This window comes from Uranotaenia lowii, chromosome 1, assembly GCF_029784155.1.
Source record: "Uranotaenia lowii strain MFRU-FL chromosome 1, ASM2978415v1, whole genome shotgun sequence".
Taxonomy (NCBI): Eukaryota; Metazoa; Arthropoda; class Insecta; order Diptera; family Culicidae; genus Uranotaenia; species Uranotaenia lowii.
Window position 1 is genome coordinate 202,208,007 of NC_073691.1, and position 15,426 is coordinate 202,223,432.

Here is a 15,426-nt window from a genome sequence, read left to right on the forward strand (position 1 = left end):
TAATTCAGTCCCCTGATGGTTGTCAATCTCTCCCCCGAGCGGCTTGTAAAATGCAACTCAGTGAACTTTCCGTTCTGAAACACTAGCCTAGCTCCATTGAGACGCCGGACAATACACCAAATCAAATAGCAGAGAAGACTTCGCCAGGGTGAGAGTTCGAGAGAAAAATCAGCAAATAAAGTGTAGAGGAGCAGCTCTAAAGCATCTCAGTTGGATTGGTTCTTTCCCAACAATAAAATGTAGAAGACGAAGCAATATTGTTTCGAATTGTTTTCTTTGCATACTTCGGTAGGGCAAGAAGGAAAAATTTGCTCTCTAGTGGTGTGTTTTGAGATTTCTCCTTCTCTCGCAATAGCTAATGCAGCACCGTTTTTGCTCAGCACTCGTATTCGAGTATAAAGCATTTCGAAAGGAAGATTTGAGAGGTCAGCACCAACCATGGCAAAAGGTAAATCGGATGTCTCGAATGATCTTACAGTTTTGAGTTGCCGCGCTGCAGCTCCAGGTTATTCTTTGGAAGGGTGGAACGACAAAAAAGTTTTCAAACAAAACACGTTTAGAGTAATGATTCTCAAACTTTTTTCACCCACCACCTCCTTTTGTCAAATTTTCGAGCACAACACTTTGCTGAGCAAGTTAAAAAGAAAAAAAAATACAGTTCTATCGTGAAAATAGACTTAAACCGCTGTAGATATCTCAATTTAGAAAGTATGTTCCTGTTATAAAATAATTATCGCACGTTTAATAAAATGCTTATAATACATTTCACGCACAAGCGTTCTCAGAGTCGAAATTTTCAAATAAATCATTCTGCAAAAACTTTCTGGTCATCTTAAAGAGGATTAATCAACGCGTTCGAATATTTATAGTTTTCCACATTTAACGATTGTTTAAGCGTATTTTCTCACTTAAACACATGCTCTTTATGTACCAATGTCATGTCAGAAAACGAAATTTAGCGGGGAAACAATTATAAGCATCTTCCCTTTAAGTTTGATGCATTTGATGTCTTAGACAAACTTTTACAACAACTAAAGGCGGTCATTTTGACTGGAAAAATTTTAGGGGGGTTCATAAGATTTCTGAGATCCGAATATTATTTCCTAACTGTGATAAGACAGAGGCCTACACTATTCTACAATATTGTAGAACATAATAATTTATGAAAACTTTGTCGAAGACACCAAACATCTATCTCTTAAACTGAATTCCAGATTAACGAATAAAGAGAAAAAAGAGAAAATCTCTTTTATTCGCTTAAAACAGAAATGGTTTATGCATCACCTCGGCGAAGCATTCAAGGCTGCGAACATCGCTGTTGCTATTGTGAAAAACCACAGAATGTTGAGATCTTGAAAGTAAGTTCGAGATCTCGTTCTCCACAAGAATCCAATCAACTTGAGAACAACAAGAATGGACGTCAAAGTCGTGGATCCTCCAGGCAGGGCAGACATCCCGAGTTACGGTCTCACATCAGACAAAAAGAGAAGGGTAGATCGTCGAGGAACATGAGGCATAATAAGAAGGTCATCTCAGTAGACACTCAGTTTACTTATTTAATATCAGATGACGACAGCAACGACTTCTCGGAGAGAAGTAGGCGATGGTTTGTTGGTATCACAGCACGTGTTTTTTTTCGTTCCGTCGTGGTGAAAATTTAATTTTTGAAGTTTAAGTAGTTTGTTATTGTAAAATTGTGATTTTTCTGGAATAAGTGGATAATGCATAGTGATCAATAATAGAATGTTTAATTGATTGTGCCCAACCCGATTCTCCGTTGATTTCGTCCACCTCGTGACATCGTTGAACGATTCGCTACAAGAGAAAACACTGTGAACTGATGTTTCAATCAAGGAGTTTCTACCTGAGAATTTTCAGGAAAAAATTGAAATTGTTCAGAAATTGAGTCAGTCATGGATGTGTACTTTCACAATTATTCCGCAAAATCTTTTGAAAGAGTTGATTCCAAAAGATTTTATGGTGGTACTAATTTTTCTCTGTTCTTCCAATATTTATTTTCTAGAGCGAGTAAAGGCGCTATATCCAAAGTCGATGACCAGAGATGATGGTGCACAATAATCCGAAACATGTAGTTTGATAAAACTTTGAGTAAAGTAATTTTAAAATTGCAATTTATCCATTAATTCAATCTATACTGCAATGTTTTTGATTTATGTGCAGAAAAACCTCATTTCCACCCACAGAAGAACGAATTCACATGGGCCACCATCAAGAAGCACAGTAAATTTTAGCAAGTTTGCATCCAAAGTGAATATTTTAAACATTTTATAATCATGGAAACGAATGGTAAAGGGTGATACGGTCAAAATTTGGCTAATATCAACTTGACGTATTTCTTTCAATTTTGCATTTAAAAAACCTGAACACCCCTCATTTTGAAGATGTGTGTGTAGAATGTTGCTCCTATTTTGATTTTGAAATCAACTCTTCAGTTGTCAAATTGCCGTCCAAGGAAGAAGAGCAGCGTATAAAAATTTTGCTCGCGCATCGTGAAAATCCGACCTACTCGCACGCAAAGCTGGCAAAATCGCTAAAAGTTGCCAAATCAACCGTTACAAATGTAATTAAAGTGTTTGGGGAACGTTTGTCGACAACCAGGAAGTCTGGATCCGGGGGAAATCGAAAACCGGAAGCCGCTGAGCCGGCAAAGAGAGTTGCCGGTAGTTTCAAGGGAAACCCTAACCTCTCTCTCCGAGATGCCGCAAATAAGCTGGGTGTATCGTCTACAACCGTGCATCGAACTAAAAAACGAGCTGGACTATCGACTTACAAGAAGGTAGTACCTTCAAATCGCGATGATAAACAAAATACGACGGCCAAAGCGTGATCCCGGAGGCTGTACACGACGATGCTGACAAAGTTTGACTGCGTGGTAATGGACGACGAAACCTACGTCAAAGCCGACTACAAGCAGCTTCCGGAACAGGAGTTTTATACGGCAAAAGGAATGGGAAAGGTAGCAGATATTTTCAAGCACATGAAACTGTCCAAGTTCGCGAAGAAATATGTGGTTTGGCAAGCCATTTGTACCTGTGGCTTGAAAAGCAGCATTTTCATAGCTTCCGGGACTGTCAACCAAGAAATTTACGTGAAAGAGTGTTTGAATAAACGTCTGCTGCCTTTCCTGAAGAAACACGGTTGTTCCGTACTGTTTTGGCTGGATTTGGCATCTTGCCTTAACGGTAAAAAGGCCATGGAGTGGTACGCCGCCAACAACGTGCAGGTGGTTCCCAAGGACAAGAACCCTCCCAACACGCCAGAGCTCCGCCCAATTGAGAAATACTTGGCTATTGTCAAGCCGAATTTAAAGAAGACCAAAAAAAACTGCTAAGGACGAGCAGCAGTTCAAGGCAAACTGACTTTCTGCGGCGAAGAAGGTGGACAAGGTGGCTGTACAAAATCTGATGGCAGGGGTTAAGCGTAAGGCCCGGCAATTCGGATTTGGAAAAGCGGAAGCCTAACTGAATATTTTTCCTGAATTTTATACTAACTAAACTTGAAAAAGACATTTAATTAGATTTTTTAAATAAACGATTTCACCGATTTACAACGCGTTTCCCTCCTCCCTATGTCCCAGTTGTCTCTGCGTCTAATACTGCACAGTGGGCCCGGCCGAGTTAAGATGAGTAATAATAAATGTACTACTCACCGGGATGCTGACAAGATCTGGCAGTGTATGTATCATAAGCATAAGCATAACCAGATGCCGACAGCAACGATTCTCGAAAGATCGCTCAAACGCTAAACAAAAGAACACTCCCAGAAATGGACATTTCTTCAGATGAATCGAATTAGTTTCGGTCTTCTGGAATTGGAAGAGCCCCCATTTGTTTTAAAAAATCATCCATCCAAAAAAGTATAAATGATAGTACAAAAAAAAAATCTGATACACCCTGTAGCAGAATCGTTTCACAATCAAAAACCGAACAGCCGACCGGTATGGAGCAAGTTCGATTTGATGCGCCAAGAAAATGCTGTTTTAAATCTGGAGCTCGTGGATTTGCGTTAGGTAAACCATTTTGAATATCTTTTTAATCATTGTCAGGCTATGTTACAAGGGATGGTTAGAAATTGCAAAAGCAATGATTAAAAAACTAAAAAGGAAAAATGAGCCGGAACGGTTTCATTGTTATGGTCATGTAAATTCACAATGTCATTTTTTTCTTTTCGGGAATTTACATTCCGTCATAAGTCATGTAAATTAAGTTGTAATAACTTGTTCCAATTATTTGCAGGTTATAACATGTAATTATCTTATACTGTGTGCATACAAAAACTTCACAAAAGCCAATCAAACTCCACTTAAGGTTGCCAGAATTTTCCCGGGGCGTATCCTGGACGGGAAATTTTTATCACAAATAAATGAAATCAAGTTATAATAGTTAATTTCGTGTGTATTGGGCAACATTAAGACCGATTCATCCCTCCCATCTTCCCAAGATTGAGTGTTACATACTGGCTTTCACAACTTTACGATGTGCGGACAGGGGACCTCTTCTCCCTCTATTTTTTCCCTTCGCCTTGTCGCATGACTGGCAAAGCCCCTGGAAGCCTGGGCAAGTGCGGATGATGACTGCGGAACATCGGCATTTTGCCACTGGTGCGGCGAACTGACGCGACCTGGAGCGGCTGAAATTCAGTACTATACCACCGGGGTTTTTCGCGTCTGCACGCTCATTTTTTTTTAACCATTAATGGTTCAAAAATAACCATTTTATGGTTTTGACTGTAGAACAGCTAATATGGTTATTTTTTTAACAATTTTTTCTAATGCAATTTCAACCATTAGTCCAGTTCTTATGCTGTAATCAAAAAAATGGTTAAAAGTTTCACCTCAAAATGAAAGAAGTCGAAATTTCTCCGCCATTTTGCCATTTGCACATTCTTGCAACCACGCGTTTTCCTCTGATATCTTTATTTTGTTGTTTATTTGGTAATAATTTTTTAAATGAACGTGAAAACGTTTTGCTATCAATAAATAATTAAAAAATGACTGGTGGTGCGAATAACGAACGAGGTAAGTAAATATTTCTCAACATATCTGTAAGGAATACAATGATTGAATGTCGATATTATTTTTGGCAGTATCCAGCGGAACTATTTTTCTTCCTGTCCCACTTATAACCAACAAACAGCGAATTGGTGATTCGGGCACTGGCCTCAGCTTCCAGACATTGCAGCAGCAACATGTGAAAAGGGTATAAAAGACAAAGTAAACAAAACCGGGTTTCAGTGGATTCAAATAGCCCAATATAAGCTCTACTTAACACAAAAACCGTTTTTAGTTTTCCAGTTTTCGTAAGATTTATATAGCAGTTTGAGTAAAGGATCTATAAAATTTAGAGCCATAAAATGACATTATCCTCACACAGATTGTTTTATACACCCTTTACTCCACAACAAAGCAAACGGTCTAGATGCAAAACATTAAAAGGGGAAGAAAGCGGAAAGCTATTCACTCACTCCGATTGCGAGAACCATAAGCCTTTGTCAAAAAATAGGGGAAATTTTATCTCCATCTCACTCACACATATGAGACATACAGTACAAAGCGAAGGGTGTATAAAACATTTGGACGAATTTTATACTCCAGCTAGGGTCTATAAACAATTGCGAGCTATTTTTACATGATAAAACCGTCGTATCGATAAAAACTTATTTAGAATGATCCAACGCACCGTTTTTACCACGAAGACTTGGGAGATTCCTCGTGAATTTTAATTAGCGATTTAAAAAAGATTGAAAAATTTTCAAACGCGTTTTTCTCGAAACGTCATAATTGAACATAGACCCTTTTCTCATGTTGGTGCTGATTGGACATGAAAACACATTTCCGAAGCTTCAACAAGAGAGAGCCACGAGAGAATCTGATGCCTGCTAACCGTAGCAGACTAGTCCAGAGCCCGGAAACAGCACCGGTGGGCAAAATCGAACAGCCTAGAGAACGATTGACTATCAATCAACTCTTTTCCTGTTGGAAAAGCGGCCAATCGAATAACTTACGGAAAGTGAATCTTGTTATTGCTTGTAAGTAAGAATCGGTGTTTACCGCTGAGGCAATTTTAATAAAATCTTATTTTTTTTAGAATTCCTGTATTGAATGACATTCTATCACTAGAAAAAAAATTACAAGGCTCTGTTACGCAACGAATGTGATTCCTGAAGATACACTAGAGGATAAATCGATCTGGGATGATGAAAAGAAAACGCTGAATGAGGAAGTTCTCCGGGTGTACACCGTTGAGATTATCAGCCGGACGCGGCTAATGGACAACGAAATTAAGATTATGCAGAGTGAGGTCATGAGGTCATAGGTTTAGAGCTTATTTTTCTAGAGTTTTTCAAATATGTATAACTCGTACACATTTTCACAGGAAGAGGAAGACAATTTCCCTGTCGTGGTCTGGAATCACACAAGAAAGGCAAATGGGCTGTTTTCAAAACATCCACGATACGAAAACGTCTTCGATATTGAAAATTTGCACGAAAAACTAAAGGTGCATACCATAGAATATACTCTTGAGAAGGCCAGTAGGCTCACAGTGCCTCGCTCTATACTCATAGGCAGATGTACCAAACTGGTACTGTTAAGTAATTGACGATTCCCGTAGCTTGATGTTTCTGTGGCAGGTATTTGAAACTTTTCACTGATGCTTTCCCACAAACGGTTTCTAAATTGATCTTCTTTTTCTTACAGATTTCCAAATTTTGTGGACTCAACAGCTTCCCGATGCTTCACGGGAACTGAGGATCCTGATTGGATAAAATTTAATCCGATGAATCCTGTTTCGTAATGTCCGATTGTTCATGTATCGCGACACCTAATCTTTGAAAATAATTTATTGAAACACAGACTTTTTTGAGGATAAAGATTCAAAATGTATAAACTTATATCCATTCTTTTAATTGGTCCAAAATTCGATGTGAGATTAGAAAAATCTCTGGATGCTTTTAAATCTTGAATTCCTTTCTTAAATTAAAAAAAAGTAAAATAATCATTCATTCGGTTCTCCATAGCTTAGCTTTGCGGTTAAAAATTAACCATTTCGCTCTTCTCCGCATAAATTTCTTGTGGTTCAAAAGTAACCACATTCTCACTTCTCAAGAGAAGTCAAAAAATGACTTCTATGCGAAAAACCAAAAAATCACTTAACGCGGAAAGGTGTGAAAATGGTTACTTTTTAACGATAATTGGTTAAAGAATTTCGAGCGTGTGGTGCGGTGATCTGACGCCCTCCTATTCGGCGGCTGTTCAACCGGAATTTCGTCACGGGTGCGGCGATCGGATTCGGCGCCTGAACCACGGATATTCGCCACTAGTGTGGCGATCGTATGCAGTCGAATTCGGCACCGGTTCGCCGGGATTCTTGCTCCTCGTTCGGCGATCGGCAGCCTCGGATTCGGCAGCTGTACCACCGGATGTTCTTCACCACTGGTGCGGCGACGGAAAGCGGACGGATTGGGTCCCGGTTCGCCGGGATTTCTTTGCCACTGTTGCGGCGATCAGATGCAGACGAATTCAGCGGCTGTTCCACCGGATGTTCGCCACTAGTGCGGCGATGAATTCCACTGGGACCGATTGGATGAGCCGAGTTGTTTTTTCGAAGCTTTTGGTACGCTTCTCCGCCTTTCACTCGCGACTTTTTCGCCGGGCAGCACAACTTTTCTTCGCAACGGTTGTTTGTGCGACATTCCACCCTGGGATGCCAGGTGCCCAGATTTGTCTGTAAAACACAGACTTTTGACCCTTCGTCCAGATATTGGTCAGACACAGATTTTGCCCAGATTTTTGCAGGAGTTACCCAGATTTTACAGACAAAAATTCAGTCTATACAAATCCCCTTTCTACCAAGGATTTTTTTTTCAAATTTCAATATGTTTTGTCTTATCCCATCCAATAACTGCTGTACTGCTTTACGACTAAAGTTTTCCATACTGGGATGCGTTATAGCTGCTGCATACGGCCGTTCCAAATCGGCAGCGTGTATGTTTCTGTTTCCCTCTGAAGGTGAGTAGTCTAGTGGTCTCGCTCGAGTATATAATTTAATACGTGAGCAATTGGGATGAAAAAACTAAACCTTCTTTCGTGGTTCGCAGAAAAATTAACACGTGGAGTGCGCCGTGGAGATGAGTCGAAAAATTAAAAAAAATGATGCCGTAGGAACGATTAATATTTTGAATTTTTTCAAAACTGGAGGCTCAAGTAAGTTTATAAAGAAGTTAAAAAAAATATATCATCCTAATGTGTTTTTTAAAGGTCGAAAAAGTACGGATATTGATGTGGCTGTTGTTGATGATGCTAGTGCTGGTGCTGATGCTACTGCTGTTGCTGCTATTCCTTTTGCTGTTGCTGCTACTCCTACTGCTTTTGCTGCTGTTCCAACAGATGTTGCTGCTGGTCAAAATCCTGGTCCTGGCCATGCTCCCGATGCTGGTGGTACTCGGAGTACTTCCAATGTTTGTTGTACTGCTAATATCACAACTGCTGCTTCCACTCCTGTAGTCGATTCCACTCCTGTTTCTGGACCTTCTACTGCTGGTCCCGATGCTGCCGCCTCTGTTTCACTTGATTTTGAAATAGACGGTGCATCAGGTATTTGAAAATAAAGATAATTTTGTTGTAAAAATACTTACACAGTTTAATCGTTTTTAGGAAGCCCCCTCCTGAGGATGTCGAGTCAGACGAGGCATGATCCTGTTGAGTTTGGTAAGTACACTTTCAAGACTAATTAATTATTTGGGGCATTTAAATAACTCGTTACCAACTTGTCTACACGGTAGACTATTTAAAAATAGTGATCCCCTACGAGCCGGAAGAACTAACTTCAAAAATATATTCCATATATCGGTTCCTCTACTGATTTGAAGAGAATCTCTATTATGAACTCTAAACTACATCAGAAAAAAATAATTTACTACATATTGATGTAACTTTTCACCCATTTCCAAAAGTGTTTACACTACGAATTACTTCACCAAAGTTGTCACCAATGGCACAAAAACGTAGCAAAATACCATCAAGACGCCATTCACCGCCCAGTTAAGCGGTTTTTCAACTTCAAACATGTGTAATAAAAAAACGACGGCAGATTTTTATTCGCTTTCTTTTCCAATACATTCCATAACTGCTCTACTTTAAATTAAAAATTTAGTGGAATGCGAAAAATGTACGCTTTTCAAAATAATTAACTAAACTTTGGGGTGTTCAACTGGCCCTATTACCGCCCACTCGACTTTTTCGGGTATCGATAATGTTTTCTTAGGGAAAAACTATCTAAAAAACACGGAAACTGTTCTTTTTAGTATTTTCCATACAACGAGCTGTCAAAACCATATTTTGGCTCTTAAGAGAATACATTTTGTGAAATTTTTTCCGCAAATTTAGTACAAATTTTAACAAAGTGCGTTGACTGAAAAAATGATGATTCCCGGCAAACAACCTCAAGTAACCGGTTACTTTCAGCGATAAAACATCATTTTCTAACATAATAAAACTAAATGCTTCTTACAATTTACAAATTGTACACAATACATGCGTTAAAACCAAAGAAATTGTGCGTGACCGGTCATTAGGAACCCAAACTTTTTTTTTATACACCAATTACCGCCCATCACTAAACGCTTCAAAAAACAATAAATATTGAAAAAATCGAAATTTTTCTGATGCAAACCTATTCTACGAAAATAAAACTATCATTTCAAGTCGATGTTAGGTCCAATAGGTACTATCTAGTAAACAAAAACCCTTTTTGCCCTAGGAGTACAGTAATGCTTAGTTCGCTAACAGGCGTCGAATTCAATAATTTGTCCGGAAACGTAAAACCAAATATTTTATTTCTGGCTATAGTTAGCATAATTAAGTGATGTTTTTTCAGTGAAATGGTCGAGCAATGATGCTGACATAGAACACAGGTCTTATATTTGGAGAAAACATCCCAGTTTTTTTTTTTTCAAAATACACACAAAAAGGTGATTTTGGGCTGTAAATGGTGTCTGGGCGGTGAATGGCGTCTTGATGGTAACTCAAATCACTTGCACTGGTCTTGTGAAGTCTTTCATAAAATTTTTATTGACCAACCACAATGAACTATTCGTTTCGAAAATGCTAGAGAAACATTGTCTATGACCGGACCGCAAAATTTAAAGTTTCTCAAAGGACCAAAATATTTTCGTTTTTGAATCCTTATCTTCTGCTTTTTCCTGCTTTACCATATGGCTAAGTTTACAAACGTTACCGTATCAAACACACACACACGCACACGTACTTTTTGAAATATGATTCGTTTGTGAAAAAAATATCTATTTCAATTGCTGATTCTCAAATAGGTACATGTATACAAGGCAACTTGGAGTAGTTAAATTTTTACCTTGCTTAATGCTTGAATGACAGTAAGCTCTAACCTTTTTTTTTTTTAATTTTGTACACCGTTCAATTTAGATGCTACAAAAAACATACGCAAACGTATGGTACAAAAGTATTCTGATGTATGGGAAAAGCATCTTAGTTGGTTATCGTCTAGTGAAAAAGGGGACGAATTTGGACATTGCTCCCTTTGTCAAAAAGACATCAGGTGCGCGGCTGGTTTTACTGACATGAGAAAACATGGATTGCGGGAAAGTCATATGGTAAAAGAAAAAGATCTCAAGCTTTCAAAAACTCTCGATCCACTTATTGTTATCAACGACAAATATAAAAATGCGGAAATGCTTTTAGTCTGTTGGGCGGTGGAAAACAATATAGCAATGACTCAAATAGCTTCGTTTGCTAACCTGTCTAAGTTAGTTTTTAACGATTCAAAGGTGGCTAAAAGTCTAAAGTTGAATCGAACTAAGGCTACTGCCATTGTCGTTAACGTAATTGGAGCGACTCAACACGACTTTCTAGTTGACCTTATGAAGAGCCATCGTTTCTCACTAATCATCGATGAGTCAACTGACATTTCAACAATCAAATCGCTGGTAATGGTTGTTCGTACATATTTGTACAAAAATGAAGAACTAATAGTTCATGATTTCAATTACCACGTAATCGAATTGGTAGAAGCTGATGCAACAACGATATACAATGCAATCGTATTAAAGTTTCAAGAAGACAATATACCGTATAAAAACAACATGATTGGTTTCGGTTCCGACGGCGCAAATGTGATGCTTGGAGGCGTACATTCCGTTTCGGCGCTTTTTAGTAAAGAAATACAAAATCTGTTCGTGATGAAATGCATTTGCCACTCAATGGCTCTCTGTGCTTCGTACGCCTGTAAAACACTTCCATATGAAGTGGAATGGCTATGCAGGGAAATTTTCAATCACTTCAGCAACAGCCCTCAAAGGACATTGAAATTCGCTGAACTGCAATCGTTAATGGATTTAAAACCCCTTAAAATGCTTCATCCAGCTGCGACAAGGTGGCTTTCACTTGAGGAGGTCGTAAAGAGAGTTAATGAACGGTTGGAAGCTTTAAAGCTCTATTTCAATTATCATGATCTTAAGCTAGATGCTAAACAACTCGAAAAAGTTGTGAAGATAAATGCAGCATTAAATAATCCAATAACAACACTAACCTTAGCGTTCTTAGAATATATGCTGCCAAAATTGAATAGATTAAATCTGCTTTTCCAATCGGAAGATTCGAAAATATATGTGCTACATGATGAAGAATTGACACTATTAGCGGATATTACAAAAAACTTTATAAAGCCAGAAAAGTTCCAATCCGGAAACGGATTTAGCATTCCATTGGTACCAACATCCTACTGCAGCCTGAACCAGCTTTATTTGGGAATCAAAGTGGAAGAAGTGATGGACCAACTTCGATCCAAGAATAAACTTACCAAGGAAACGGAGGAAAAATTCAGGATGGTTGTATTAAATTACTATGTTGCCGTGACTCAACAGATACGCAGCAGAATAAACTTGGACAACGCCGTTTTAAAAAATCTATCGATTATTAATCCGCAGCATATCAAAAGCAACGACTACATTTCGATCTATCCTTTACTTAAAAATTTCCCCAACATTGCTTCAGAAAACCTCCAAGAAATCGATAACGAGTATCGAGAACTTACGAGCATGGTCCAACTTCCTCAAGACTGTGGATTAAGTTTTTGGAACAAAATTTTGAAAACTAAAAGAGGGAATGATCAGTATGCTTTCCCCTTTTTGAGAAAGGTCATTCCAGAACTGATGTGTTTACCACATTCATCTGCTGCAGCAGAACGTGTTTTCTCTTCTTATAATTTGAACAAAACTAAAACTAGAAATCGACTCTGCACATCTACAATGATTGGAATACTATCGAGCAAAGATTTTATTAAATTGAACAAAACGGATGATGGATACGATTTCGAGAAAGCAAAGCATAAATTCACCAACGATATGTATAAAATCGCTCATTGATAGCCTTGGTAAGTAATTGATATCCTCTTGGTTTACTTACTTTTGTTTATAAACTTACTTTTGTTTTACAGATGGCAGCGAATATGAACAAGACTTACAAATGTAATAAAAAACTCTTACATGAATGTATTGTTTTTACATTAATAATGAAACTGTATAATCTTAAACATTTTCTTATTGAGTTTTAAATTGAGAAAGATCTTTTAAAGTTAAAAAATTTGAATGTAATGGCGTGAGGCTCCAATCAGACTTTAATATTTCTCGCTCATATCTCCTGAATACTCTTTACGATTCAAGACGAGAAGTCATATGCTGTCCCAAGAACACTCGGCACATCTACTCGTAAGTCCTCGTTGGCAGGGTTTTGTTTCTTAAGATGTCCTCGAAAACAGTTGGTGAAAATAGAGTTTTGAACTTCGGTTTGTGATGCTGGCAGGTTCATCAATTGGATGGGGAGGCGGAGGCAATCACGGTCAAATGTCATAGCGTTCGGATCTTAACATCTTGGATGTAATATGAGTTGGAATCCATGACCATTTCTGGATTGTTCGCAACCTGAATGAGACTTCGTTTATTTGTAAACCATCTGTGCTTTATGATTTTTAATGAACTTAAAATGTCTTACAGTTGTTTGCGACCCTTTTGGTTGGTTGTTGAAACATATTCGGAAGTACGATATGGGAAAAGTATTTTAAATCTAACATCTGATCACCTAAACCAATTTAAAATCAAGATATTATCCTAATATACAAACATTCCAAAACAAATTTTTTGCGACCTTTTTAAATGAATCACCTGCAGATCATGACCTATAAAAAACTCACATTTCAATCAGTCATTCATAATATATCAACCCTCATATAGATAAAATATCGATGATTTCATTGCATGCTAAAGGTTTTTTCGAAAAAAGTTCATGCACAGACATGCCCAGACTTTTTTTTTCAGAATGCCCAGATTTTTTGTTCATTTGACCTGGCATCCCTGATTCCACCTCGCATACCGGAAACGATTATGACATTTCGGTCCGGTTCTGCACGCTCAGTATGGTTTACTCATTTGTTCTGCACGCTCAGTATCCTTCCTTTATTTTTGGGGGTTGGGTTTTCGGATGATTTATGATGCCAATCGCTTCAAACGTATTATTTTTGAGACTAATGAAATAAGAATAAATTTAAATGCAACAGCTGATAAAAATCAAAATCCGCCCAAAATTTCAAATTTCTGTGTAAAATAACCTCATTTCGCGTTGAACTCAATAAGAATTCACGTGAATTGTATCTGACTTTCAGTAAGCACTAACTCTTATACGGGTGCGTTTACATATTCTTTTCGTAGCATCTACGTGAAAATCAATTGGATAAAAATTATGCCTGATGCGTACACTCTTGGAGCCCTCGTGCCCTTAGCTACTTTTTTCCTTGTTGTTGTTCTGGACACTACCTGTTCTTTGGGAAAAGTCCTGGGCTCCCCTGTAAGCAGCTCATTGGGTGTTTATCAATTAGGATTGTTCGATCTTCAGAAAAAGATCGACCTCCAAGATCGATTCAGTAAAACGTTCGTAGGATCGATCCACCTTAAATATCGGAGCGGGAGGATCGATCTCTGATAGATCGAAGAAGAGCTACTTTTATTAGCGTTTTAGCTTAGGTTCTCACGATGTATCGAAATCTGCATACAAAAACTTCACAAAAGCCAATCAAACTCCACTTAAGATTGCTAGAATTTTCCCGGGGCGTATCCGGGACGGGAAATTTTATTTGGAAATCTGTCGAAATCCACATGTAAATTCAAAATTATTAACCCTAAATCCGGGGATACATCCAATCAAATTTGTGTAAATCCCAAATATTATTCAATTAAAATTAAAAAATAAATGACACATGTTTTTATCGAAACCCATCTGCAGATATTTGAATCGTACTTTAGGCTTAAAATTTCGTTTCTTGGGCGCAAAAAAGAAACATTAGGAAAGTTCAAGTTTGGTTTGGTTTTGCAAATAAGGTGAATAAATCCGGGCAAAACCGGGCTTTTGCCAAGCTTAGACTAGATGCTCAACAGCTTCAAGCTCAACGGTTCAGCGAGAAAAAGAATCAAAAAGATTGAAAGATCGAATCGAAAATAATCCGATCTAATCGCTTTGCTCCATGCTAAATAATCGGTTCAAAAAATCGAAAATCTGAGTTGAAAAGATCGATCTAAGATCGACCAATCCTACTCTCAATGGTCCTATTTGCCACCAATACTTATCAGCTTTGGGAAAATCAACCTCTAAAACGTCCATGTTTTTCGACCGGCTGCCTTTTTTTTGTACCTACCGAGAGTTTTTAGAGGTTGATTGTCGAGCTTCTCATCTGCTACAGTCTTGAATTTTCCTAGTACAGTTTGATTGGGAGAAGCTCTGGGATGTTGGTCGGGTTTCGGGTCGGGTGAATTGAACTTTACACAGAGCCTTACAGCAACGGTGGGAGTCGTTTTTGGAGCCACTCGTTGACGTAAACTTCCTATTCGATGGTGTCGATTGTTAGAAAAAAAAAACGCTACCTTTTTCTGCACCTGAGCATCTCGCCCGCCGAGCCAGACATTCCTTTGCCAGATAATCTCGTCGCAATGTAGGATTCTTAAATTTAAAAATTGGTTTTTGAGGCAAATAGAGCTTTTTTGATAACTCCCTCTTGCTTGAAGGCCATTTTGACAACTGAAGGGCTTATGGCAAAAACAAAGCAGGCACATTTTACTACACGCCTGTGACAACAAAAAAAGGGGTTTCCAATTTTTTATTTATATATTCGAATACAGGAAAAATGCTACGTTGAAGTTTAGGAAAATATTGAATCAATTTAGTTTTTGAGTTTTTTTTATTAACTTTGGTTGAACAAAATCTATCCACGGCTTCAGTTGATCCCCAGTGTTTTCCATTTTAAATGGCTCGAGATGCTTTTTCCAAGTAAGTAAATAAATAAAAAAATACTAATAATTAGAAATCATCCTCATGGTTTTCATTCATTA

General features: G+C 38.1%; 2 protein-coding genes across 2 annotated transcripts in view; one reads left to right on the forward strand and one right to left on the reverse strand.

The window, feature by feature from the left end:
* Nucleotides 1-10,764: 10,764 nt before the first annotated feature.
* Nucleotides 10,765-12,417, forward strand: LOC129738300 (uncharacterized). Its single transcript, XM_055729484.1, has one exon. It carries the CDS (start codon nucleotides 10,765-10,767, stop codon nucleotides 12,415-12,417), a length of 1,653 nt encoding a protein of 550 aa, XP_055585459.1.
* Nucleotides 12,418-13,918: 1,501 nt separating this feature from the next.
* The window catches only part of LOC129738301 (GATA-binding factor C-like), a 578,622-nt gene continuing 577,114 nt past the window's right edge, over nucleotides 13,919-15,426 (reverse strand). The window contains exon 7 of the mRNA XM_055729485.1: nucleotides 13,919-14,022. Within this exon, the coding sequence (XP_055585460.1) occupies nucleotides 13,919-14,022 (104 nt within the window). The remainder of the gene's footprint in view (nucleotides 14,023-15,426) is intronic.